The following is a 25,635-nucleotide window of genomic DNA, read 5'->3' as shown; positions in this document are numbered from 1 at the left end:
CGCTGTTTAAGGAACAAGATGCATTTAGCAATGAAACTGATCATAATGCATTATTCCAGCATAACATAAATCGCAGTTAAAAAATGAAGGTATTAGGTATACTGTAAGTACAATACTTACACATGCTGCAAATACAAATTTAAACGGAAACATAAAACACGCACGAGTGGCATTTCATATCAGTAAGAGGTTTTAATTAAAATTTTCGAATTTGTTCTTGAACTGATTGGCCAATAGAACATTTCAGCTATGCTGACGATGGTGGCGACTCTCACGGCTTTCCTCATCCTATGTACGTCTATAAAATGAGACAGCTATGGGTCGCACTTTATCTTTTAAGCTCAGCGGTAAGTGAAGCCTTAATTAAGGTAAAAGTTGTAGAATACAATGTAGGACTTACTAATATCATTGTACTAATTTGATATCTACAGGTACATGGACAGAAAGTAAACAATTCGTGTGGTAAGTAATTTGCTGGATGTACTTATGTAAGTACCTACTTCTTCTTCTTCATCGCTACATTCTTGCAAGAGTGGTCGTCACACCTGTAGGTAGGTACTTACTGTGCATCAGTTTTTAGTTCCAAGCTGATAAATATTTTTAGGTCAACGGCGATTACTTGGTCAATGGTAATACGAATATAAGATCATATTTATAGGTAACCTACTTAGATACTACCAATTTAGAAAAAGGCATCATGTAGGTAAAAGTTTTTTTTTTTTTTTTGACATTAAGATTTTACCTGGTTCTTCGAAAGAGTTCGAAATGTTAATATGTAGAGTCCTTTAACTTGAGTAGGTACTTACTTTTGAGAAGTAAGTTCACCATACAAAATTATTTTTTCTATACAGAATGTGGTATAGCCGGCAAGAATCGGCGCATAGTTGGAGGCACCACAGTTCAGCCACACGAATACCCGTGGCTGGTGTCACTGATGCTGGGGCCGAAGCTGCACTGCGGAGGGGCAATCATAACAGACATGCACATCCTCACCGCTGGACACTGCATCACTTTCGGGTTCGTATTGTAGACAGACATGGTGATGGTCGTACCCACAGAGGGCAGGGGAGACTGACTGGCCTCTGACTTAAGACTGTCTTGATTTAGCCATAAGCTGTTACCAAGAGAATAAGTAAAATAGGACCACCCCCACCCTCTCGTCCCTTGGATGTCGTAAGAGACGACTTACAGGACCACCTAGGCAACAAATGGAGAGTGTAGGCTTAAGCACGAAGCAAACTTATCAACCCGGAAACTGATCGTAACCGTATCAACTCGAGGCGAAACTCCGTACTGCAACGAACACTTATCCGCAACCGTAACGTAAACGCCTCGCCTCGCAGTTGACAGCGCGCGAAAAGCGATACGGTGTTGATCCCTTTCCGGATTGTGATAATAATTATGTGATGTATTACCTTTAATCCTCCATTTGCCTCCGATAAATATAGAGATTCGTGCTCGCGTAGAAGAGACAAGATAAGTGATCTGATAGTAATGACCCATACGAATATTTCGTTAGATTGCCGTCTCTCCCTATGAGAAATGACTTCATTGGTCTACCAGAACTTGAACCAAAATCGTTTTCAGGGTACACTTCCGCGACTTAGCGGTCTACGTGGGCATGCACGACCGCCTTGACAACTCCTTCGTTACCCTCCGCGTGACCAACGGCGTAAAGCACCCTCAGTTCACGTCGAATGCTGTCCGGGACATCAACGACATAGCTGTGCTGACGCTCAACAAGAAACTCCGGTTCTCTGACAAGGTCCGGCCCATCTGCTTGCCGAGTGAAGGTGCGTTTACATTATAATTTCCCTACAAATGACACATCTCGTATTCTGTGACCCTACTTAGGTAGCATATAAAGTTAGCAGCTCAAATTCCAATTTCTGATTTAAATGGTTGAAAGAAATAAATGAAGCAGAACTAATGTTCTGCTTCATCTCAGAAAGAGACTTTGCGAAATATCAGCAAACCAAGAGGTTTCCTACCTGGGTATGGTAGAAAGTAGATGGGTTGGAAGACTGTCCTAGCTGTCTCCCTCGAACAGGCTAAGCTGGAACATTATCTGTGACTTATGTTCAGCGGAACACGTCCTATAGGATGAAGGAATGCCAGGCCTCGAGAGTTCTAATCTGTGGCCTTACTGTTACTAATTTAACTAACTACCTACTTTCACGTCTGTATTAAGTTCCGCCTCTGTGGTCTAGTGGTAAGACAACCTGCTTCAGACGCAGAGGTCCCGGGTTCGATTCCCAGTGGGGGCAGATTTTTCTGTTCGGTTTGGTTGGTGGTAGAGCTTGTTCCAAGTCCGCCTGGCTACCTACGTCTGTCGCTATAACAACAATGTTAACAGCATTGTTGTGTTCCGGCAGTTAGAGGTAAGATAGCCAGTTCCTCAGTGGTTGAGGATTCCGGGTGAAGCTCACTTCTACCTTCGGCCTGATCATCCCTTACCATCAGGTGAGATACAGGTCAAGATCTTCCTCGTTGTGGATAAAAAAAGGTATTCTCGATATTTCTGTCAACTACTTCGTCACCCTCCACTCATGTCAATCGATCCACATGGCTCAGGGATATTAAATCGCTATACAGTCATGAAATTAAAATGTCAAACAGCAACATACTAATGGAAAAATGTTGTTTACCAAAACCTAATTAGGAACCAACACTTGTTAATAATGTGTGAAGCATGTATAATGTGACTTTCACGACAATTAAGCTAATTGCCATAGCACCTTAGCGCAGTGACACCGTAAGAAAGAAAGAAAGAAAAAGTACGGATGTGGATATACATAAATCCTACTTTATTCATCGAATGCAGTGCATTTTTTATTGAATGTTGACATGTTTTTGTTTATTGTGTAGGGCAAAACATTGGGGGGTGGCTTTACATAGATTATCCGTAACTATTCACCGCCGGCCCTCTAACGCAAAAACGGTTGAAAAATGTTTCAAAGAAAATAAGTCGCAAAATGTATGCTCTTTGACTTTCTACTCGTAATAGGACTAATAAAATACATAGCTTCATGCTATTTACGATAGTGAATTGCTAAGGTATTATCGTATTTACCACAGATTACTCACCACATCATACTACAAGCAATTATCATGGCTTGGTTGCATGGTTAAATCGAGTTTATACATAATAATATAATAGTGTAAAATAGCTTTTATAATGGAAAACCTAATAATATTTTCTCGATCGCAATGTTGCTGAAATGAAACTTATTAGTTTTTCTCGTCATAATTACCTAGTACTCGTTATAGAGTCCATGTAGAGTGAAGTCAAAATTAGATAAAGCTAATCCCTCGACTATAAAATAATTGTCACGTTAGTATAAAGCCAAAAACCTACTTACCTATAAATATACTAAACCACAATACTTCTTAAAAACTGTGCTTAGTTAGAACTAAGTAGGTATTCATCGGTATTAATCCCACTATAACTTTTTTATGATGATTGACTTTTGTTATTCCAAGCTTTCATTTGTTTAATTAAATTTAATACTTTATTTAAAGGGACCGTGGTTACCTGCTGATTGTTTTCAACTTATCAAATCAATCAAAGTAGTATAAATGCCAAACTAATTCGATTTAATCCGTTTCTCTCTACCATTTGTTACATTTATTATTAACTATTTTGTTATGTTGTAGATTGCTTTTATTTTTTTACTAGCTTTCCGCCCGCTGCTTCGCCCGTGTGGAATTTTGTCTGTCACAGAAAAACTTTATCACACTTTTTCAAAAACCGGGATAAAAACTATCCTATGTCCTTTCCCGGGACTCAAACTATCTCTATACCAAATTTCATCAAAATCGGTTCAGTGGTTTAGGCGTGAAAGCAAGACAGACAGAGTTACTTTCATCATTTATAATATTAGTATAGAAGTATAGATGTGTATGCTAATTTAATTTTTCTAATAGTCTCCATTTCTGAAGTCATAAGTCAAAAAATATCAATGGAAACTACGATTTTCGCATTTGTACCTAAAGGAGAATCACGAAATGCCTTTTTTTCGCTGAGTAAATGCTTTGCGCATTATTTCTGCAGTGTAGGGATCAGTCCTATACTCCAAGTTTATCCATTAAAACCTCCGCATGTTCAGGTGATCAGGTCGCTATATCTCGCTAAGTATCGGCGGGAAGATAGAGAATCGCTATTCGCATGAACTCTACTAGCCTACGCCTAGCTAGATGTCTCATAACTACGCCTACGCGCCTAGTTAAATAGCATAAAAATTGCTAATTGATCTACCTTCTCCATGTTTTTCTTCACAGACATGGACTTCCACAATCTGCCACTAACCGTCGCTGGCTGGGGTAAGACCCGGCAAGGAGCGTTGACATCCTCAAGGTACCTTCTGGAGACGAAAGTGCAGATCGTTGACACTGAGAGATGTCGGAAGTCATCGATATACAGGGACAACCTGGTTCCAGATACTATGATGTGCGCTTACAGCCTTGGAAAGGATGCTTGCCAGGTAGCCTCATTTTTTAAGCATTACCAGTCAAGTTTACTTCTTCTATCGGTACATGAAAAAGTCCTGCCTACATACTAGTGGATCTGTCTCTCTCTGGATATGGCTTAGTAGGCGTATGTGTCAGTAAGACCGATACGTTTTACCGTGCCCTCTGAAGCTTAGAATTTTAAATCAGGTCGATTCAAACCTGCAACATCGTATTAACTAAGCATGGGAAAAAAATTTTACGACTAAAGTATGACTCATGTTTTTAAAACCTTAGCTATATTCCTTGATCTATTACAGGGTGACAGTGGAGGACCACTTTTCTCAACGAATCGGAAAACTCACAATAAGAAATGGTATCAAGTTGGTAAGATTTTTTGTTAATTTTACGAATTCTTAGTGGGATTATTCCATACCTATCATGGATGTAGTACCTACATAATATACACTTATTTACTTATACACTATGCAAATTATAATATGAACATAATTATTATAAAACTTAATAAAATCTGAAGTGAAAACTGCCTTCAAAGGAATCATGAAGAAATTTTCCATGAAAATTGTAGAGCTGGAATTTTCGTTGTTTTACGCAGGTATCGTCTCATGGGGAATCGATTGTGCAATGCCAGACTACCCGGGTAAGTAAAGGGCTTTTCCTTGATACTATACCCACCTATAAATTATAACATCACCTGTCTCTTGACGCGTTCAATTCAGTAAATTTTATTTCCTTATTAATTGATTCCGTTACATTTGTGTCGATAAGGTGTCGATAAAAACTTTCTATCCTTAAATCTGAGAATCTAATTTAAAACATAACCCTCCTTTAGGCGCAGTCGGGTAAAAACAAATTAATAACTTATGATATTTTTTCAACAGGCGTCTACACTATTGTAGCAAAATACATTACCTGGTTAAAACAGCAGACTCAAGATGGGACGTATTGTGTGTAGAACGAACTTTTTAGAGCTTAAACTAGTTAATAAAATATAGTTCATAGAGTTAAGATACATCCATTTATTACAAAAGATATTGTAAAGTAATGTTTTTCATTAAGCCCAATAACTATTTAATCTTTCAGGACTGTCTTGTTTTCAGGACCAAAAATCTTTATGTCCAAATCTCAAGATGATGGTTTAAAAACAAGTAATAGGTACTTACAATTTCTCGTGTGCAAATTTTATGTGCATGTGACCGCTTACTAAATCGCTATTTTATTACATCTGATAAGGAAACAACAAACAATATAATATGACGATTGATTTCTATACATTCCTATGTATGTTGACATTTAATATTTTTGCAAAATTATTGTGATTACTGTGTATTTATTATTACACTAAGTAGTATACTAACGATTTGTAATACAAATTGATTCAGCTTAGCGGTGCATCAAAATTCATTTTGAAAAGCAGTTCAAATTTGCGAGATGAAATTTATAACGTCCAGCGTGAGAAATTTACAAGGACATTATCGCGTGTATAATTTCTGCGTTTCTATACGGTAGTGAGTGAGTGTACTTCGATGGGTCGGCGCGTGGTGTGTAGCAGAATGCTGAGTCTTGTGATCATCCTTGCAGTCGTGACGCAGGTTTGTAGCCTTGGGCTTAAGTAAGACCTCATGCAAAACACCTGTATGGATTGTAATGTTCTTTTAGGTGCCGTCAACTCGCGGACACGAGTGTGGTGAGTGCAACATTTGTTATTGTTTTAATGTTAGTTTCTCTCCTCTCAACTTATTTTTGCGTGTTAACTCTACATTTACTTAGATCAGTTTAAGCTTTCTTTCCAACGTAAAAGTAGAGACCATTTGTGTTTTTATAGAGCTACTATTCGGACAGGCTATCCTTAAATGTTAAACTGTAACGTTATGGAGTTATTTTCATTTCTCTGTTTAAGCTAAAATGAACTACCTAATTAAAAATTACCGATATCTTCGGTACCTACCACATTATTATTTGTTCATGAAACTGATATGCTTACATGTTTATCAATTATGAGCTAATTTTAAATACTCTATTAAATTATAAATAAATAAAATACTTATTTATTTTATTATAGACCACCCAATTTGCAAGTTCTGACTCTACATCTCTCTGCAAATGTTTGACAAATCTCCGCCTATTAATTAAAGCATTTATGAATAATTACTATCATGTCATTCAGTTTTGCGCTAGTAAGCTGAAGAAATTTTGCCTCCATTAACAGAATGTGGCAAGCCTTCAGACACAGTGGTATCCATGCGGATCGTGGGCGGTCGCCGAGCGGCACCCCACTCCCACCCGTGGACGGTGGCCATCTTGAAGAATAATCGGATGCACTGCGGCGGCGCCATCATCACTAACAAGCACGTGCTTAGCGCGGGACATTGCTTCAAGTGGTGAGTCTGAAGGCATGTGCTGTAGCGGTTCTTGTTTACGGTACAGAACAGCTACACCTTAATATGGAAAGCCATAGGACATAGTGGTGTCCATGCGGATCGTGGGCGGACGCCGAACGGCGCCGTACTTCCCACCCGTGGGCGATAGTCGTATTCAAGTCGTATGCCTTCTCTTCACTGAAGTGCCATAACTTAAAGCCTTGTTCCTGCATTTGGTTAGCGCAGAAACGGTTGTCTAGTAAAGTAGGCCTTTGTCCAGCTGTAGACATCTTCAGTTGAAATTAAAGTGATTTTAGTAAGGTAAAAAAAAAGTAAAAGTACTTAAAGTAAAAAGTATTTTATTTGCCAACAAAAGAATTACAGTTTGTTTATCTAGCGGCTGCTGCACTAAGCTGTGCTTGTGTCGCGGCAGCCTAAAGGTAAAGAAGAATCACCTTTTCAGGGACAACTTCAAAACCATGCAAGTCCTGATCGGGCTGGACAACCTTGACAATCTCAACAACGTGGCGCACCGCAACATATCTGACGTGGTCATCCACGAAGGGTTCACGTCAACTGCGGTACGCGACGAGAACGACATCGCAGTAGCCACCCTGAACGAACCGGTGGAGTTCGGACAAACTATTGTGCCGATTTGCCTGCCAACGCCAGGTTTGACACATTCTATAGCTATTCTTAAAAGATTTATTTGACAGTACTAATTAGAAAAACAATAGTATTGAGGCTTTTGAAAATAGCCCCTTTTAAATTAATTTCAGTGAGACTCATGAATCCGTCAACGAAACCTCTTTTTTTGTTACAAAGAGGCATTTATAGTAAACACCAAAACTAATTTTGAAACATTGTGTATTCTAGCCAAGGGAATCATTTTATTGTAGGTAGATAATATACATACTAAAACCTAAGTAAAAATAATACTAATGCCCGTTTTCACCATCAATCCCCAATTTTTAAGTGACCTCTCCCCTATGGTAACATAATAACAGGAATTTAACTTAAAAATTAGGGATTAATGGTGAAAATGGGCATAAGTAACCTACTAATATGGGCTATCTGTGTTAGTGCATGGCATATCCCTGTACGCTATACTCTCGTCTATAAAGAGAAACTACTACAAAATCCCTTTTTTACCCTAGGTCAAGAATTTGCATCAAGAGTCGGCACAATCGTAGGCTGGGGAAGAATGGGAGTCGAGAAATCTTCTTCAAAGTTTCTTCTCAAAGCGCTGCTCCGTATTCTCTCAGACCAAGAGTGTATGGAGTCGCAACTCAAGCAGCATCTTAAGCCCACAATGATGTGCGCTTTCTCTAAAGGAAAAGACGGCTGCCAGGTAAATACCTAATACTCGTTCAGAATTTACAAATGACTGCTGGGTTTTAGAGTTGTGCGAAGGAGCGATATGACTCACTGATTTGTAGCTTAAGATTGGAGTAGCATGCTTGTTTATAACGCTTTAATTAGTTCAGTACGTTTAGTTAGTAGGTTATCATGCAAAAACAGTAAATAATATACTGGGTAGATAGAGTTTTTAAGCCTGAGGGATGTTTGAAGTTCTGCATATCCTACAAGAAATATCACTCTAGTTAGCTCGATGTGCCTATTCAATGGCTTCATTAAAAGAATAATTACAAAATCAGACTATATGCGCTTTGCAGGAGGGATCCGCATAAAACTTGTCCACCGAGATGTTTTATTTTTTAATTACAAAACTATTAGAAAGCGAATGGAGCACCCTTAATGAAATATCCGTGTAGCATCCGCTAATATTATTACAACGATGAAATCTACTAATAACAGATAATCGATATTGTCACAGCACTAATATTGTAAAAGGGCTCTTTGATATGTAAGACCACGTTGCTATTTGGTTTTTAATGGCCCAGAGGCTTAATCCTTCTAATTTAACTCTTAAGTACACGTAATTAAATTACTAACGCCTTAGCCTGAATCATCGCAATCCTAAATATCGAATAAAGTATCGAATTTAATTTATCATTTTCAGGGAGATAGCGGAGGCCCACTGCTGGTCTTCGAAAACAGTGGTCGTTATGTACAAGCAGGTAAGAAAGTGATGATGCACAACATAATATATCGTATCTGAGGCCAGCCTAAAACAAAAATGGTCAGGATAAATCTGAGATAATTTTAGGGACTTTAACAGTATTTAGGTAGTGATATTGCTGGAAGACGTAGCGTGGGCAGGCCTCCTACTAGGTGGACCGACGATCTGGTAAAGGTCGCGGGAAGAGCCTGGATGCGGGCAGCGCAGGACCGTTCATTGTGGAAAACCTTGGGGGAGGCCTTTGTCCAGCAGTGGACGTCATTTGGCTGAAAAGAAGGTAGTGATATAGACTCATATCGCCTTAATACAATTGCACTCTAGTTTATATTGAAATTTTGGGGAAATGTTATTTAAACCAGTGTTCATCTCGGGTTTACCTTTTTTGTAATAAGGCCTTTAGTAAGCAAGCCACCAACTCCGTACCTCAATTTTCTCAGGCGTTGTGTCTTGGGGTATTGGCTGTGCTGATCCTAGGTACCCTGGTAAGTTACTCTTTTGCATTAAACTTCATGAGCAATAACTTCAGTATTATAATAATAAAATATTTTATTACCCTTTTAGGAGTTTACACAAAAGTCAGCAATTATATTGATTGGATACGGCAGCACTCAAAAGACGCGATTACTTGCGACTAGTTAATATTATTGTAATAGATATATTTTACTAAAAATATTTATAATTTGTATTGATGTTTTATTTTTTTAACAATCAAGGTAACATGTTGAACATGGCGTAGCACGTTCGTAAAAATACACAAAAAGCACCATGTTGTTTCATGAGGTGCTATAGAGACTCTCCCATCACCAACCCGTCCCTATCACGAACCGTTCTACCACAAAAAATAAAGAAAAACGTGTTATTCTTCAAAACTTGCAATTTGAAAAGGAAGGTTAGCCTAATATTAATTAAGTTAATTTGGTCAAACAATCAAATCGCATTTAAATTAACACTACAAATCACAAGAGCGTATTCATTGTCATTTGCATCAAGAGTCACAGGTTCAAGTATCACCGGTTGCCTAACCACTTCTTTGATTGTCTACTATCAAACAATGCTCTGAATTCTTTTATAAACTGAATTATTTTTGGACTCTCAGTACAGTCCTCAACAGGTCTTGTGATAACAAACATGGCAGCTTCTGACATCCACACAGAGAGCCCTTGTGTGGCAAATGGTGAGGCAAATGGAAAATCGTGTGAGGCAAATGGAAAATCAGGCTCTGAACTCACCGTTCAGTATATTGGAACGGATTTTAAATATAAGCACGAGATAGTTTGGAAAAATGCCATCGGTTTCTTGATACTGCATTTGCTAGCTCTCTGGGGACTGTTCATCGTTTTTACTGGTGGAGTACAGTTCAGGACTTTCTTATGGAGTAAGTACCAATTTCTTCGATCGTATCTTTTTCATTTTATCTTTTTAAACCATTTTTGTGTCTATTATGGTATTCACTTAATTCTTGTAGGTATCTGAAACTATATAGTGATGTTAGTAATATTATAATAATTTGTAAAGATTAACAGTTTCAATTAGGTAATGTAACAATTTTTTCAGCTGTCTTCATCGCGAATTTTGCCAGTGAAGGTGTGACCATTGGAGCCCACCGGTTGTACACACACAGATCCTTCAAAGCCTCCCCACCTCTTAGGGCTATGCTGCTCATCATGCAAACTATGGCTGGCCAGGTAAAGCTCGGGACTACAAAAAATAGAAGTGTTGAACTTGAAACCACCAATCAATTTACGTACTTTTTAAAACTGTCAAAACGAGAATCTCCCATAGATTTTGTATGGCAATACAAGGAAGTGACGTCACTATTTTGTCAACTCAATTAAACTACTTTTTTCAATTAAAATGCAACTAAAAAATTTAGTTTACAGGTAATTTAAAATTAATTAAGTCTTTAACCACTGAAGACATGTCTTTTTAAAAAAGCAGTGATTTCGAATTATTGGGGAATGATGTCAAATAATAGTTTAATAGTCTATTCGGGGCGAAAAGTATTCCGCAAATACATTTCACCCGCATCCCTGGGTTGTCGAGTAACTTAAAAATACTTTTGTACTTTGTAGAAGAAGTTAGGATCATTCATTCATTACCATGAAAAATGTCTCAGAAGACATAATTATGACTCAATCAGACGCGTAGCTAATTATTTGTACATTGTTCATACATAATTTATGCAAAATCATTCGACTACACTTGGCCTACATTGCATTGGCTACTGATACATTGTCACTAATCAGTTGCTATAACTAAGGCTACAGTTTCTTTCTCATTTATTGGATTCAATTTAATAGTGTTTTAAAATAAAATTGACACAGGCTTGGTCTTTTTTATCTAATATCAACTAATTCAGGATTATTATGTGCCTCTCCATTCCGTCTGGTCATTATTGGGCGTGCAGTGTGCTTACCATGAGTTTACGTTACGTGTGCTCGCTAGCGACTGCGTAAAAAAAAGACATTAATTGTATGACATATTGTGCAGCGCCCCTAGCGGCTACTTTCAAGAAACAAAATCTCCATAGATATTTTTGACGTTTTCGCTAGCGAGCACACCTAACGTAAACTCATGGTAGGTACACAGGCCAAATCCTCCATTTGCCTCTCGTAAATTGCGAAACTATTGACCTGATGATGAGGAAGGGAATGCATTGTAGGGAATTCGAACCTTAACTTCAAACTCCGATGTTCTTCTGATTAATATCGTTGCGGATCCAATGACAGTTTAACTTTTCCCCGAGACTAGCTTGACCTTTACTGGTTGGGTTTTTTTGGCGGTCAAGCTATAGATCCTGGCTACACAGGAGTTGCAGCGGTGGGAACGAGAGGTGGAAATAGAATATTATGGTGATGAATTATGTAATCTCGTCTTAACAGAATTCCATGTTCATCTGGTGCCGCGACCACCGCCTCCACCACCGCTACTCAGACACGGACGCCGACCCTCACAACGCGAAGCGAGGCTTCTTCTTCAGCCACATCGGATGGCTGATGACCAAGAAGCATCCGTACGTCATCGAGCTCGGCAAGAGGATTGACTTGAGCGACCTGCAAGCTGACTGGATGGTCATGTTCCAGAAAAAGTAATGTCCTTTTTACTAAAACTAGAATACACTTTGCACTGGAGGGAAGTCGAACTCCTCCTATGTTCTTCTGATTAATTTCGTTGCGCGTCCAATGACAGTTTAACATTTTCCCGGGACAAACTTGACCTTCACTGGTTGGATTTTTATTGGCGGTCAAGCTGTAGACCCTGGCTACGTAGGAGTTACAGCGGTGGGAACGAGAGGTGGAATAGTCCCGTAAGACTACAATGTTTAATGCTGAACCTTGATTAATGATGGCTTTCAGATGCGAAACCCGCATTCTGAGAACTATGTTGAAACTTCAAAAAAAAATCAATTTCTGACACTAATTCACATTTTTTCCATGTCCTACAGATACTACTACCCCTTGTACATACTATTCGCTATATACATACCCGTGGCAGTTCCCGTGTACTACTTCAACGAGCCATGGCTGGAGTCATTTCTGGTGTGCTACTTCATGAGGTACGTCCTCCAACTGAATGGTACTTGGTTGGTCAACAGCGCCGCCCATCTGTATGGCACCAGGCCGTATGACAAGTAAGTACTTACAAAATACATGCCAATGTATACCAATGTACTTCGAGTAGATAAATCTAAAATAATCCTTTAGATTCAGTCAACCTAATTAGTACCTACATTCGCAATATAATAGCAATTATCTTAGACAATAATTAAGAATCAAACGAACTTACCTGTGATGTTTGATATCTAATTATACGAGTGTCTTGACCGAAGATGATTACGTTTTACATGCAGCAGTACCTGGGATGATGCCGTCCTTATCACACTTTTAGAGAATATTTATTTAAAAATATAAGTTTTAAACATAATAAAGTACGTGTTTTGACTCCTCAGCACCGTAGTACATTCCGCGGTCCGCCATATTTCTTGTCATTATTTTAGAGCAAATTTTTTCGATCGGTTAAGGGTAATTATTCTCGGGTGAGGTGGGACTGTAATCATCTTCGGTCAAGACACTCGTATAATTAGATATCAAACATCACAGGTAAGTTCGTTTGATTCTTAATTATACTTCGTATCTCTCCCGAAGATGATTACGTTTTACATGCAGATGTTTAGAGCATCGAAAAAATTACAACCGTAGAAACTATTAACTTGTTCAAGGTATTTTAGTATATAAACAAAACATTGTTTACTTTCGTAATAATTAATGATGGTTTTGAAACGAACAGTTAACAAAATCACAATCACACAAAAAGTTAAATTAAGTAAGTTTCTAGTCTAATATTTAAGAAATGCCTACTTGACAAGATTAGGTCCACTAGCTTGCAAGCCTTACGAATGACTTACAAATTTTAAATTATTTATTATTATTATTAAATTAACGCCAGTCCGGTGGACGCAGACGAAGCCCGAATGGCGGGTATTATGAGTGCTATAAAAATCGATATTATCAAATTTGAAGTTCCACTGAGTTACCACTTTTTAAGTGGTTTTTGGTAACTGACAAAAAGATTATCATCTGTGCGTATACCAATAGTCCTGTCAATGTAAGATTTAAGTGTTGAGGCTGGGCAATACTGGGCATAGTACAAGGTTTTCCATAATGTACGGTAATAATATATAGGTACAATAATAAATGGTTGTTAAAATTAATCGAGTCCGGTTTTAATGTTTTCATCAATTTCATCTACCTACTTTAATTTATATTTAGTATGGATACAATAGAATATTATTAGATAAACTCGGAGTATTCATTATCTGTGCAGAAACCAGAACTAGCAGAGGTATACACTTAATTTTTTTTTTTTTTTTTTTTTTTTTAGGTAAATGATAATTTTATACCAAGTAGTGTCATATTTAGGCGGTCTGAGGCGAAACACGCTTTTGAGAAAACTTTTGATACAGTCATTAGTAGTAATATCCTGATATAACAGTATAGATAAAGTCAAACGGTAACCATTGAGAGTACTGTACTGTAACTAACACCAGAATAATTGAATTTGTCCGTTGAGTATTCCAATAAATGAGCTGAATTTGAATTACAACCACGATTTTAGACTTTAAGTATATTGTATAATATTAGTATGTACTATGTGAGAAAGATATCATTAACATATCCAGAGAATTAGTAGGTGCGTCCCGCCTCAACAGCGATTGCCTGATAAGTTGCCGACCATCAGGGTTAAATCCGCATGGAGAGGATGATCAACTCTGAAGGGCGAACACAACAGAATTTTGTTAGGTTCAATCAAAACGTATGACTTTTGAAACGAGGAGCTTTGACCACAATAGGTACCACGGTAGTAGGTCAGAATGGTACTACTATTTTTTTTTTTTTTTTTTTTTTTGTATAAAACTTTAGAGAGTTACATTAAATGTGAAAGTATCAATAACTTCGGAAATAGGGTCTAACTCCCAAGATGCATTCGTAGAACATTGGTGATTTTGAATAGTAAATGTACTTGCAAATAAGACGAATAAAATTCTGGAATACCAAAAGGTAATGTAATTTCTGTAAATGCGTAGTCTGCTAAATTCATAGTACGTGTCTATATTTGATTGACGAGATTCGAAATCTGTGACCACGTTTTCACACCCAACCACACCAATTCCATACTCGTAACTCTCGAGCAATATTATTTAAATTTGTGTGCTGTATGCAATAACCGTTGCATTGTCTATTCTATAAGTAGGTGAGATGCAAATGTTTCAAGATCATAGAGTGCAGCGAGCAATTCCAGGGTATTTAAATGTAAAAGGAATTGTAACTGGGACCAATTTCCAATGGCTGTTACACGTTGCGCGATTGCGGTTGAGGTTGACCAGTGGTTGAGGCATCGAAACAAATCATTTGATTGCACGGTACATGATGTGCTGTGTCAATGTAATCTCTCCAGTCTCCACTATGCTAAATTATGTTTTAAATACTTGGCAGATGCATTATAATGTTTATTGTAGTTATTTGAGTAATTGAGTGCCAAGATGTTTTTCCCGGTAACTTCGTGTACATCCAGCCGTAAATTTAACGGCGGGGCACGCTGAGGTCAATAACCCCAAGAATGAAGCAAATTACTCAAATGATATTTTTTGTAGTTTTTAGCATTACTAGTGTCTTGCACTTTTGTTAAGTTAAATTCATTTCTATCGTATTAAAAATGTAAATTTTATAAATGTAGGTAACATTATTATTTTGATTGGATAAAAATTATTTTGTCCTCCTACCCTAGTTGCTCTTATAAATCTCCCGTTGTTTGAATATTATTCCAGCATTCTGACCGTTCCAATACATAAAAATTGGTACAGGTATTGGTACAGATAGATGGCCGAGTGATTGCAAAAAGTGTAAAACTGGTTTTAATAATTTTATAAAGACAAAAGGCACCGTGCGGATGTAAGACAAAAACGATCGATCACGAAGAAATTCAAACAACTGAATATTAAAGTGCTTGGAGTTCCATGACAAACGAAGTCAAATTCATCCATTTTCAGCAATTGGTAATAAAAGATAGGAGTCTTTCAAATCTAAGGTTTTCACATAATAAAATATATTGTTATCTAATTAATAATGTAAAGTCAGTGGTAGTATTGTATTTTAAAATAGTTAATATTAATTAATTTATTTAATTCCTTTAAATTTAGAATAAATCTATGTCTACAATTTGGCTTTTGTACAGTTGTCAAATATACCTACTACTCCCCTCAGGTGTAATATGTGACCTACATTGGGGTACTCCAACTTGGCATGGTTAAGTAGTATCATTTAATTTTGTCATGTTAGGTAAGCCATTTATTTTAGTAGTATTTAAGTCTACCAGCTACTAGCATCTTGGTGCCTATCTGCTGAAGAAAATTATCATCTCCGATTCGGTTGATGATAGTTGGGTCTCGGGTTAACCGGAGACGGCCCCGCGGCGCAGGCGGCGGCGGCGGAGCCGGCGGCTGCTGGGCTGGCCGGGGTTCACTTGCTACTCAGCGGCTGCCGCTCGCTCACAATGCCCCCCTTGCGTTTAAAATCTGATGAGTTGTAGACGTGCTGGGCTGGTATTACTGAATTATATTAGTCATAGATGATTTCGAGTGGTCTGATAAATCTGACCCAAACAAGAGATTCGTTTTGATTTCTTTCATAATATCTCTTGAGTGTCACAAAGTAACCGCCAGCATCGCTCAAGGTTTTCCTAATTCCTTACTGAATATTATTCCATTTGTGACATAGCTCATCAAATCATATTGAAGGCTCGGTGAAATCAGTTGCAATAAGGATGCGTACAGCAAACAGAAGCAGAATCAGATGTTCAGTTGTATTGCTGCCTTTGTTGAAGTAATTATTATGCGCAATTTTTAGCAAGTAAATAATGTTTCATCAAGTCTTTTTTATTTGTAGGTAGGAAATCCATTAATCAATATTTTCCAACCTGTTGCTAGATCCTTGTGAAAGTCTTTGAAAGGCTTTGACTTGAAAAATACCCGGTATTTTCGTCTGATGTAGGTAATTATTGTATGCTCTATTAGTGATACTTCACAATAAAGATTTTTGTATTTGATAGGGTAACAAATTATAAATACCCCATGTATATTGTATATTATTATATTTATAATTATGTTATACTATTTTACGACGTGTTGATACGTCTACCCACGTTATAAGATAATACGTTAGGAAAATAATCAAAGCAAAATGCAATCAGTTTAAAAATGTCTTATCCACACACGATATACGTCGTGATGTTTATGTATTTTGTATAACACGATTTTTGTGCGTGTAGTTTAGTATCCACACGATTTACGTCGGGATGTTTATGTATTTTGTATAACACGATTTTTGTACGTGTAGTTTGGTATCCACACACGATTTACGTCGGGATGTTTATGTATTTTGTATAACACGATTTTTGTACGTGTAGTTTAGTATCCACACACGATATACGCCGGGATAAGCAATAAATCATCCACACACGATTTACGTCGGGATGTTTATGTATTTTGTATAACACGATTTTTGTACGTGTAGTTTAGTATCCACACACGATATACGCCGGGATAAGCAATAAATCATCCACACACGATTTACGTCGGGATGTTTATGTATTTTGTATAACACGATTTTTGTACGTGTAGTTTAGTATCCATACACGATATACGCCGGGTACACGATATACGCCGGGATAAGCAATAAAGCATCCACACACGATTTACGTCGGGATGTTTATGTATTTTATATAACACGATTTTTGTACGTGTAGTTTAGTATCCACACACGATTAAGTCGGGACACAAAGTATTACCACGGAGGGTAGTTAAAAATATTCATTTTTAATACAAAAAATAGAAATTATTCACATTATTTCATAACAATTTCAAAATACACGATTCACAACTTACCAGAATGTTTTAAATATGTATGTATGTATGTCTGCAAATCTGCAGTGACTGCACGATGGAGACAACGATGTTTTTTTTTTTTGATTCATCATCATCAGATAAAACTATAATTTGTCGCTGTCTATGTACATACGAGGTTTCTTAACAAACTTTTCACCATATCACTATTATCACCATTACTTGATCGTTTCCTTTTACCCATTTTCACGCTAAGTTATTTTTCTTGAAAAAGTACGTGTGAGTCGGACGAACACCAACACAAGTAATGACAAGAAATATGGCGGACCGCGGAATGTACTACGGTGCTGAGGAGTCAAAACACGTACTTTATTATGTTTAAAACTTATATTTTTAAATAAATATTCTCTAAAAGTGTGATAAGGACGGCATCATCCCAGGTACTGCTGCATGTAAAACGTAATCATCTTCGGGAGAGATACGAAGTATAATTTGAGATGTGTTTATAAGACACGGTTAGAGCACAAAATGGAAATTGCACAGACTTCGAAATAAAATTAGTAAGAAACTTAGGTCAGTGTTCCTTCGGTTTATGCATAGTCTCATTTTTAGATAAGTACTTGTTTATATTTATATTGATCTTTCTCACCAAATATTTAAGTTAATTTATTTAAATAGTCGAGATGATACTAATTGACTTTTTTTAGGAATCTCCAGCCAGTAGAGTCTTGGTTTGTCTCATTCATCTCACAAGGTGAAGGGTGGCACAACTACCACCATGCATTCCCATGGGACTACAAAGCGGCGGAACTGTCAACGCTTTTCAACTGGTCTGCCAGGTACATCGAGTTCTTCGAGATGGTTGGGCTTGCTTCTGACTTGAAGAAAGCGTCTCCAGAAATGGTAAGTTCGAAAAAGTAGTTTGAAATCTTAACGACATTTGATGTCATTTATGTAAAAAAAATCAGCAAGATGGCACAAATCATTAAGGCAGTCTTATCGTGATATAGCGTTTACCTAGCCATGTCCAGACGAGTGTAACGCGTAATGGAAATGTACCGTGTAATGTAATATGAATTCTACAAACGGCACTACGAGCATTACATGTAAAGTGCTGCCCATACTATGTATTTCCATTACATTAAGATCAATAAGTATGTAATTGAAGGAAACGTTTTTTAATGACGCTGATCACTCGGCGCCGACGCTTCATACATTTTGGCTCAGCGCGATACTAAAACCCGCCTACATGATACATTCCATTACGCGTTACACCCGTCTGGACCCGACTTTAGACAAGAAATCGTTGATGTGTCTCCATCAAAGAACCAAAAGAATTTCTTCTTTTTTGCAGATCAAAAACAGAATCAACCGGGCTGGTGACGGGACCCACTTCGAACTCGGTAGTGAAGAGGCAAAATGTTCAGTCAAGGCGCTAGGTCTGTTGCACCCATTGAACCCTAGTTTCACGACTACCTTCCCAGATCCCGAAGCTACTTTGAGGCTTGAAGGCCTTCCACTTTACCATGAAAAAGATATTTTAGACTGTAGCAATGTAACAGTAAGAAGATATATTGGATCTGCCAAGTAAAGTAAGTTGCAAAGCCAGAATGTTATAGATTTAGAAATTAAGAATTAAAATTATCTTAGCACCGTTTGTTTTATCTCATTAAGTGATTATTTTGATTTGTTCTGCATAATATGAATGATTTTAGGGGTTGTAGTGATGATAATTTCAGGACTCGTACTCAAGTAGGTATAGTACTGAAATATTATAGATTTTAATGTAGTAATTAAATACTGATAAATAGATACAAGATGTAATAATCTGTGATGAAAAACCTAATAATCAGTAATTTTTATAAATATATTTAGTTCAAAACAATAAATAATAAAAAAGTTATATCCTTTTTTACTAACGGAAAATCGTCTGTCATTGTGCCTTTTAATATCATGATAGAAACAAATAAATTATATTTGAATAAAAACTATTTAGTACAACAATCAGATGCTCCGTTTTTGACATTTAATTAATCGAAAACAAAATAATTTTCAAAATTAGAAACACTGGCAATCCGAACGAATCTGCTGGCGGATCCAGGCGGCATGGGAACTTATGCTGGTATACAGAGGAGTGGTCTCCTGCTCACAGGACGCAGAAGATATGATCCCAACCAGACGAAATGCTCCATTCTTCAGCAATTGCGTCATCACTGGAGCGCCGACGTCATCCTGTTTGAAATAGATTAGTTTTGCATGGAAATTGAATACGGCACTTATGCCCGTTTTCACTATCAATCCCTAATTTCTAAGTGACCCCTATGGTAACACATAACAGGATTTTTTTTTCATAGGGGTCACTTAAAAATTAGGGATCGATGGTGAAAACGGGCATTAGCCTCTTTATTTGGCCATTGTGCGAGATTTGTGGTTTGAAATAGACAAAAAAATATATTTGAAGAGCACATAGCTACAAAGAAACTTAACATCGCCTTTAGGTATTCAATTAATAATTTAATTCCAGTAGAAAACCAATTAAGTATCTTAATGTTCCACACTTAAATATAATCACTTGAAGCAAGTTGAAGAAGTGTTAGAACTTGACAATTTTTTTAACAACGAAACTTGTTTAACAATTTTGAATGTTACAAAAAATTTAATCAACAACAACAACAACAACAAGTTCAATTTATAGATAGGATTTTTTTACCAATAGCACAAAACTTTTATCACGGATAACATTGTTTTAAAAATCGATTGAAATCAAAAATTAATTTAAACTTAATAAACAAAATATGAATCTTCTTGAATCTTAAGTAAATAGACTGAGAATAAATATTGAAATTAATGAAAATGTAATAACGTGCACTTACGCTGCATATAACACTTGTAGTGCCAGCGGGTCCCAAACAGCCTTTGTCTGACGTCACCATGGAGACATTGATGGAGCTGGTGAGGCAGGTATCTGACGACAATAACGGCAAAGACGCCACCTTCGGCAAGCAGCTGGAGCCACTCGAATAGTTGCCCCATGAGGCAACTGAAGCCACTTTTCCTGATCTGTCTGATCCTATAAAAATATTTAAATGGTTAACTACTTGTCAGTTAAATGATTAACTACTTACTTAACTACAAACTTATTGTGACCGTGACTTTGTGCAAATCATTGTGATAATGATAATGAAGCAACTACGATTGAATAAAGCACACGTTGTATTGGCCATCAAGTCTGAACCCTATTTCTCTTTCAGAGAAAAAAGGGACAGGTTTTAAAAGGTTTTAAAAGTCTAGTCTAGAAATCAGCGTTGTGGCTAGTTGTGTCGTAATAAAATGTCACTAACCAATAATAGGCAAGCAAACATTTCCTGTTTGCTCTCGGTCCGGTGCATCTCTCGATGAGGTTAGTGTTGGAGACCGAGTTCCTCAGCTTGATCAGCGCTATGTCATTGTCGCTGGTGGTAGGTGAGTAGCTAGGGTGGATGAGGATTGAGTCGGCGCCGTGGCTGGTACTAGTAGTATTGTAGTATAATTTCACTTACCAATAATAGGCAAACAAACAGGAGAGATGAGGTTAGTGAAGGAGACCTTGTTCCTCAGCTTGATCAGCGCTATGTCGTTGTCGCTGGTGGTCGTTGAGTAGCTAGGGTGGATGAGGATTGAGTCGGCACCGTGGCTGCTGGTGTCATCGCCGTAGCCGCAGCGATCGCGACTGCCTAGAGTCACGGTCACCTCACTACTTGAAACGCTAAAAACAAGAGCAATAAAGTGCTTATCTTTATGTGGTAGTGGCATAGAGTTAATTTTATTTTACATTACATTACATAATTTTTCGATGATACAATTTCAAATGCAACAAAATGAGGAAGCTCTTGATCGGCATCTCACTTGATCACCTGCATCCGATTAAAACATTTCGAGTTTAGTATCCTTTTGGTCACTAGTTAAGATTTTAAGCTTATCAAAATGACTTGATTTTATTTAAAGAAATCAACGACTTTATTAATGTAGATGTTCAAAATTAAAAAACGGTGTCACAGCGGTTTATTTTGGAATAAACGTGGTTCAGACTACGCTGCTAAGTTTTCCTCACAGATATCTGTCAAGAAAATATCATTATAAGGGGACCAATAAATAAATAAAGGATTGATATTTACCCATACAAAGGAGACGCAGCGGTCACGATATGTGAGTCAGACAATAAGACCCCGCTAATGTATCTTGAGCCAACCTCCACCGCCGCTAACCAAGGGTACTGGTTCGGAGACACCGAGTCGCGGCTCAGCCAGCTCTGAGTAACTGGTCTTTGTATGCCACAGCCTGAAAGAATTAAGTAATTATCCTTATTTTGAAAGAAAGAAAGAAAAATTACAATAGCTAACAAAGTGGAAAAAATATTGAATTTCATGAAATTAAATGTAAAATAGAGCAGATAGAAGAGATGTAGATCACGGGAGGTGCCTGGATGCGAGCGGCGCATTGCCGGTCTTTGTGGAAATACTTGGGGGAGGCCTTTGTCCAGCAGTGGACGTCTTTCGGCTGAAACGAACGAAGATCAGAAGCTGAACTTACGACAGACGCAGATTTTCTGTCTTCCCAAGAGAAAATCAAATAATGCAGTGGCATTCTGAAAACCAACAAAAGAAATGTCACAAACACTGACACTGGTGTCAGATTTAAAGAACCACCAACCGCCTTATGCATTTGTTAAAACACTAACGACGTCATCAAAGCTTTGTATTATAAAATTTATTACTTAATTAGTTACTTCACAATCAGATGAAATAAAATGATTACCTGCACTTGTAAGAAAGCAAAACACAACAGTGGTAGGAAAAGCATCTTTTCGCTGTGACTTCCAAAATGTAACTGATTTCCCTTTTATTTAACACCCAAAACATTGACGTAAGATTTTCTTAATTATGCGGGCTAATTACCAAACTTCGATAAAATGGTGATTCACATTCTATGCAGGACAAATAAATTCATTCACTTATCTATTCGCAATTTAATTTCTAGAGTTAAAGGTACAGAATATACTAAAGTAGGTAATTAATTACTGAAATAAATTAGAAAAAAGAAATACAGTTAAATGTATGCGATGGCCACATTTGCGATTAGGGGTATCCTTCCATTATAATATGATTACAATAGAATTGAGTTTGCAATGGCAAATTAAATAGTAGTCGGTATAATGCTTAGTCTGAACAATAGCAGCCTTGGCGGGCGTTTTCTCGGATCCAATCCAAATATTTGTTGACCCTTGTATATACCCCGGGGTACCCTGGACGTCCGCAGCCCACTCCCCAGGAGACCACACCTGGAAAATATACACCCACCTTAACACTTTCCCGGTAACCCAGACACAATAGAAGTTTAATTGTAATGACTGCTATAGCAGTTCACTGTCCAGAAAAGTGTTAATATGATAATTTTAAGATAGACATTTCAGTAAGAGGCATTCACTTCGCTTTACGAGTAGCTTTCATAAAAATGAAAAACATTATGAGTCATGTAACATAGGAGACAATAGCCCAATGTTTGATGAATGAGGCATCGACCTGTACAAGCTTATTAGCATAGTTATCTGGAGGAAGTAACGGGAATTATACCACAAGTACAAAAAATATAAGTTTAGATTAGTCAAAAAATACGATTCGATTGCCAAATACCAAATATTATTATCTATTACATACCTAAAAGTTCGTACTTGTTATCTTTTCTTTCAGCACAAAGAGGCCCACCGCTATCACCCTGTAAAAAGAGTAGTACCTAAGTATAGGTGCGTATACGGGCAAACCATAAATTTTCAATCGTTAGATATCTTACCCACTGAACACTTAAGTTTTCTCAAATATTACATCCACGAGTCTGATAATATTTACTGTGACTATTCACATACTTTTCTTTCTAACTATCAAGACAAATTACCTCCAAATCCTCCAATTATGCCGACGACCTCATAAAGGTAGCAGGAAGGCGCTGGATGAAGGCCGCTACCAACTGGTCATTATGGAAATCATTGGGGGACGCCTATGTTCAGCATTGGACATCCTATGGCTAAAATGATGATGATGATGATGCCACTCTCACGTCCTCTATTTTACAAAGTCTCTAACTTCTCGAAACAAAGAGAACTCTTTCAAAAAATCCAAAATAAAATGAACTCTACCTGACAAGTATCTTTCCCGCCCTCCTTAAGGTAGCCAGCGCAAAGCATGGTGTCAGCAATCATGTTAGGCATGTACTTAACCTTCTTGCATTCGTCATTGCTTAGCACCGGGACCTCCACTTCCATCAACTTGCAGGAATGGTTCTTCTCCTCTGTTAAGGAACCCCAGCCTGTTGCGATTGCCTTTACACCTACGTACGTTTGTCCTGAAAGAAAAATGTGAAAAATGTTGGGAAATTCGAATTGTTATACCTATTTACGAAGAGAAAATTCGGTATCATCTTTATTTCAGCCACAAGACGTCCACTGCTTAACATAGGGCTCCCCCAAATAAGTTAGTTGCAACTAGCACCTTCCTGCTATCTTTATATTTATGATAATAATAGATAATCTATGGAATATTGAAACATTATACTCCTTACCATCATCTTTAGGCAAGCAAATCGGCTTGACAGTATCAGTAATCGTGACTGGTTCGTTCAACTTCAGCAGAGCTATGTCATCCTTAAAATTGGAGTAAGTGAAGTTGTGGAGAACCATTTCCACGACAAACCTGGTGACAGGTCGCCGGGTGGCGTTGCACCGGTCGTGCTCGCCCAGAGTCACTTTGATCATGAACCAGTTGAAACTGAAAAAGAATACAGTATTTTATGACAAATAGCATTATGTATGTAAGTCCACATGAATATCGATCTGATTCAATAATAGCCAGATAAACACGTGTTTGTGTCTTGTAAATAAAATAAAAGATGGGTTACCACATCATTTTTTTGTTGATAGAGAAACGGTTACCAACAGAATGTATCTCACCTCTTAACACAGTGTGCCGCTGTAAGCACATAGCGGTCGTTGATGAGCATGCCCCCACAGTAGAACTTCTTGAAGTAGGACAACCTCACCGCCCAGGGGAACTCGTTGACCGCGGTCTCTACACCGCCCACTATCCGGGACGCTTCGTTCCTTTCGCCACATCCTGGACAGCACATATTATATAATGTGTTATTTAGCAGTCTTTATCTACTTCATATTTTTTTTGTTATCTTTCAACTTTAAAGTTCAGTAAGGCTGAGTTGCACCACCTAACTTTGAGTGTAACTTTAACAATAACCGGTTGGTTTTTGTATGGAATTTGGCAGATATTTGAAGTCAAAGTATGATGGTGCAACCCAGCCTAAGTCTTTCCAGAAGCTTTTGAAACAAACCTTCAAGTCTCACTAATCTGATTGTGATCTCACAAACTTGTAACATACATTGTATACCTTCGTGTTGTATTATGGTTTTGGATATCAACTTACAAGGCAAATGTGCTCATAAATATGGGGACCCAGGGGAATGTAATTCAAATACTTACGCAAAAAAGGTTCACTAAAGGTTATTCCCCAGTAAAAGTTGTTTATGTTGATGATATCATTGCTTTAAATGATGCACACTTTGAAATCAACATCCTGAATGAATAATCAGCAGGTAGGTAATATAAATAATTCAAGAAATAGACAATTTAAAATCGGTACTTACGGCAATTACACGTCCGCTTTTCCTCAATTTTTACATCATTATCAATGTTTGTCGTCACATTCTCAGCTCTCACCTAAACAATAAAACCGGTGGATACAAAACTCTACCTACATTTGGTTAAAGTATGGACACACTTCACTTTGAAATTGGTACTTACGAAGAAGCTAAAACATATCAACACCACTATAATCGCCTTCCACATCTTCGAAGCACTTTCTTCATATGTTTCCACAATATATCAGAAATCTCAAGATGAGACTCACACAGGGAAGAAAGAAATTAAATTCGTTGTAGAAACTATGAAATCTGTGCAGACTCTAAATGCACTAGTGCATCTGAGATCCGAAGTAAAGTGCAACGGGAGCGAGATGGGAGCATTGCACTCGACCGCGGGTAGGCTATAGCATGCAGGCTCTATTTATTTGCATTGCTATAAACCTAGGCCTTCTTTGTAAGCGCTAAGATCATTGCTAATATTTTTACTCTGATGATGTTAACATACGTAACGGCTATTTAGGTTATCACCATCAATCCCTAATTTTTAAGTGACCCCTATGGTAACACATAACAATTTTGATTTCATAGGGGTCACTTAAAAATTAGGGATTGATGGTGAAAACGGGCATTACAGTAATACTCG

General features: G+C 37.5%; 3 protein-coding genes and 1 non-coding gene across 4 annotated transcripts; 3 read left to right on the top strand and 1 right to left on the bottom strand.

The window, feature by feature from the left end:
- The first annotated feature begins 865 nt into the window (after nt 1-865).
- Nucleotides 866-9,598, top strand: LOC135076948 (clotting factor G beta subunit-like). The gene is made up of 11 exons (XM_063971470.1): nt 866-1,017; nt 1,588-1,793; nt 4,282-4,484; nt 4,770-4,836; nt 5,066-5,110; nt 6,680-6,851; nt 7,294-7,502; nt 7,988-8,181; nt 8,854-8,911; nt 9,351-9,395; nt 9,475-9,598. Exons 1-11 carry the CDS (start codon nt 935-937, stop codon nt 9,546-9,548), a joined length of 1,356 nt encoding a protein of 451 aa, XP_063827540.1. The 5' UTR covers nt 866-934; the 3' UTR covers nt 9,549-9,598.
- Trnal-cag (transfer RNA leucine (anticodon CAG)) lies at nt 2,196-2,267 on the top strand. The gene has a single exon. It is a non-coding gene; the product is annotated as a tRNA-Leu (tRNA).
- Nucleotides 9,599-9,862: 264 nt separating the features above from the next.
- Nucleotides 9,863-19,214, top strand: LOC135076946 (acyl-CoA Delta-9 desaturase-like). Its single transcript, XM_063971467.1, has 6 exons — nt 9,863-10,288; nt 10,468-10,598; nt 11,796-12,001; nt 12,359-12,544; nt 18,019-18,214; nt 18,666-19,214. Exons 1-6 carry the CDS (start codon nt 10,042-10,044, stop codon nt 18,900-18,902), a joined length of 1,203 nt encoding a protein of 400 aa, XP_063827537.1. The 5' UTR covers nt 9,863-10,041; the 3' UTR covers nt 18,903-19,214.
- An 88-nt stretch (nt 19,215-19,302) lies between these two features.
- Nucleotides 19,303-25,373, bottom strand: LOC135076704 (transmembrane protease serine 9-like). The gene is made up of 14 exons (XM_063971124.1): nt 25,153-25,373; nt 24,996-25,068; nt 24,291-24,453; nt 23,903-24,108; nt 23,481-23,686; nt 23,005-23,062; nt 22,518-22,628; nt 22,340-22,347; nt 22,106-22,186; nt 21,881-21,935; nt 21,466-21,628; nt 20,851-21,056; nt 20,185-20,381; nt 19,303-19,543 (listed from the first exon to the last, which is right to left on the bottom strand). Exons 1-14 carry the CDS (start codon nt 25,195-25,197, stop codon nt 19,370-19,372), a joined length of 1,746 nt encoding a protein of 581 aa, XP_063827194.1. The 5' UTR covers nt 25,198-25,373; the 3' UTR covers nt 19,303-19,369.
- Nucleotides 25,374-25,635: the final 262 nt, after the last annotated feature.

This window comes from Ostrinia nubilalis, chromosome 12, assembly GCF_963855985.1.
Source record: "Ostrinia nubilalis chromosome 12, ilOstNubi1.1, whole genome shotgun sequence".
Taxonomy (NCBI): Eukaryota; Metazoa; Arthropoda; class Insecta; order Lepidoptera; family Crambidae; genus Ostrinia; species Ostrinia nubilalis.
Note: the sequence above shows the minus strand (reverse complement) of the source record. Positions and strands in the feature narration are given on the sequence as shown.

Bases quoted from the DNA above. Each gene is read 5' to 3' on its own strand.
- LOC135076948 (XM_063971470.1), top strand. From the start codon at position 935: ATGCTGGGGCCGAAGCTGCACTGCGGAGGGGCAATCATAACAGACATG. The intron at 1,018-1,587 runs GTTCGTATTGTA...AATCGTTTTCAG, and splicing joins GGACACTGCATCACTTTCGG to GGTACACTTCCGCGACTTAG. The intron at 6,852-7,293 runs GTGAGTCTGAAG...TCACCTTTTCAG, and splicing joins GCGGGACATTGCTTCAAGTG to GGACAACTTCAAAACCATGC.
- LOC135076946 (XM_063971467.1), top strand. From the start codon at position 10,042: ATGGCAGCTTCTGACATCCACACAGAGAGCCCTTGTGTGGCAAATGGT. The intron at 10,599-11,795 runs GTAAAGCTCGGG...TCGTCTTAACAG, and splicing joins TGCAAACTATGGCTGGCCAG to AATTCCATGTTCATCTGGTG. The intron at 12,002-12,358 runs GTAATGTCCTTT...CATGTCCTACAG, and splicing joins ATGGTCATGTTCCAGAAAAA to ATACTACTACCCCTTGTACA.
- LOC135076704 (XM_063971124.1), bottom strand. From the start codon at position 25,197: ATGTGGAAGGCGATTATAGTGGTGTTGATATGTTTTAGCTTCTTC. The intron at 23,687-23,902 runs GTAAGGAGTATA...TTTTTCTTTCAG, and splicing joins TTGCTTGCCTAAAGATGATG to GACAAACGTACGTAGGTGTA. The intron at 23,063-23,480 runs GTAGAGTTCATT...CTCTTTTTACAG, and splicing joins GCGGGAAAGATACTTGTCAG to GGTGATAGCGGTGGGCCTCT.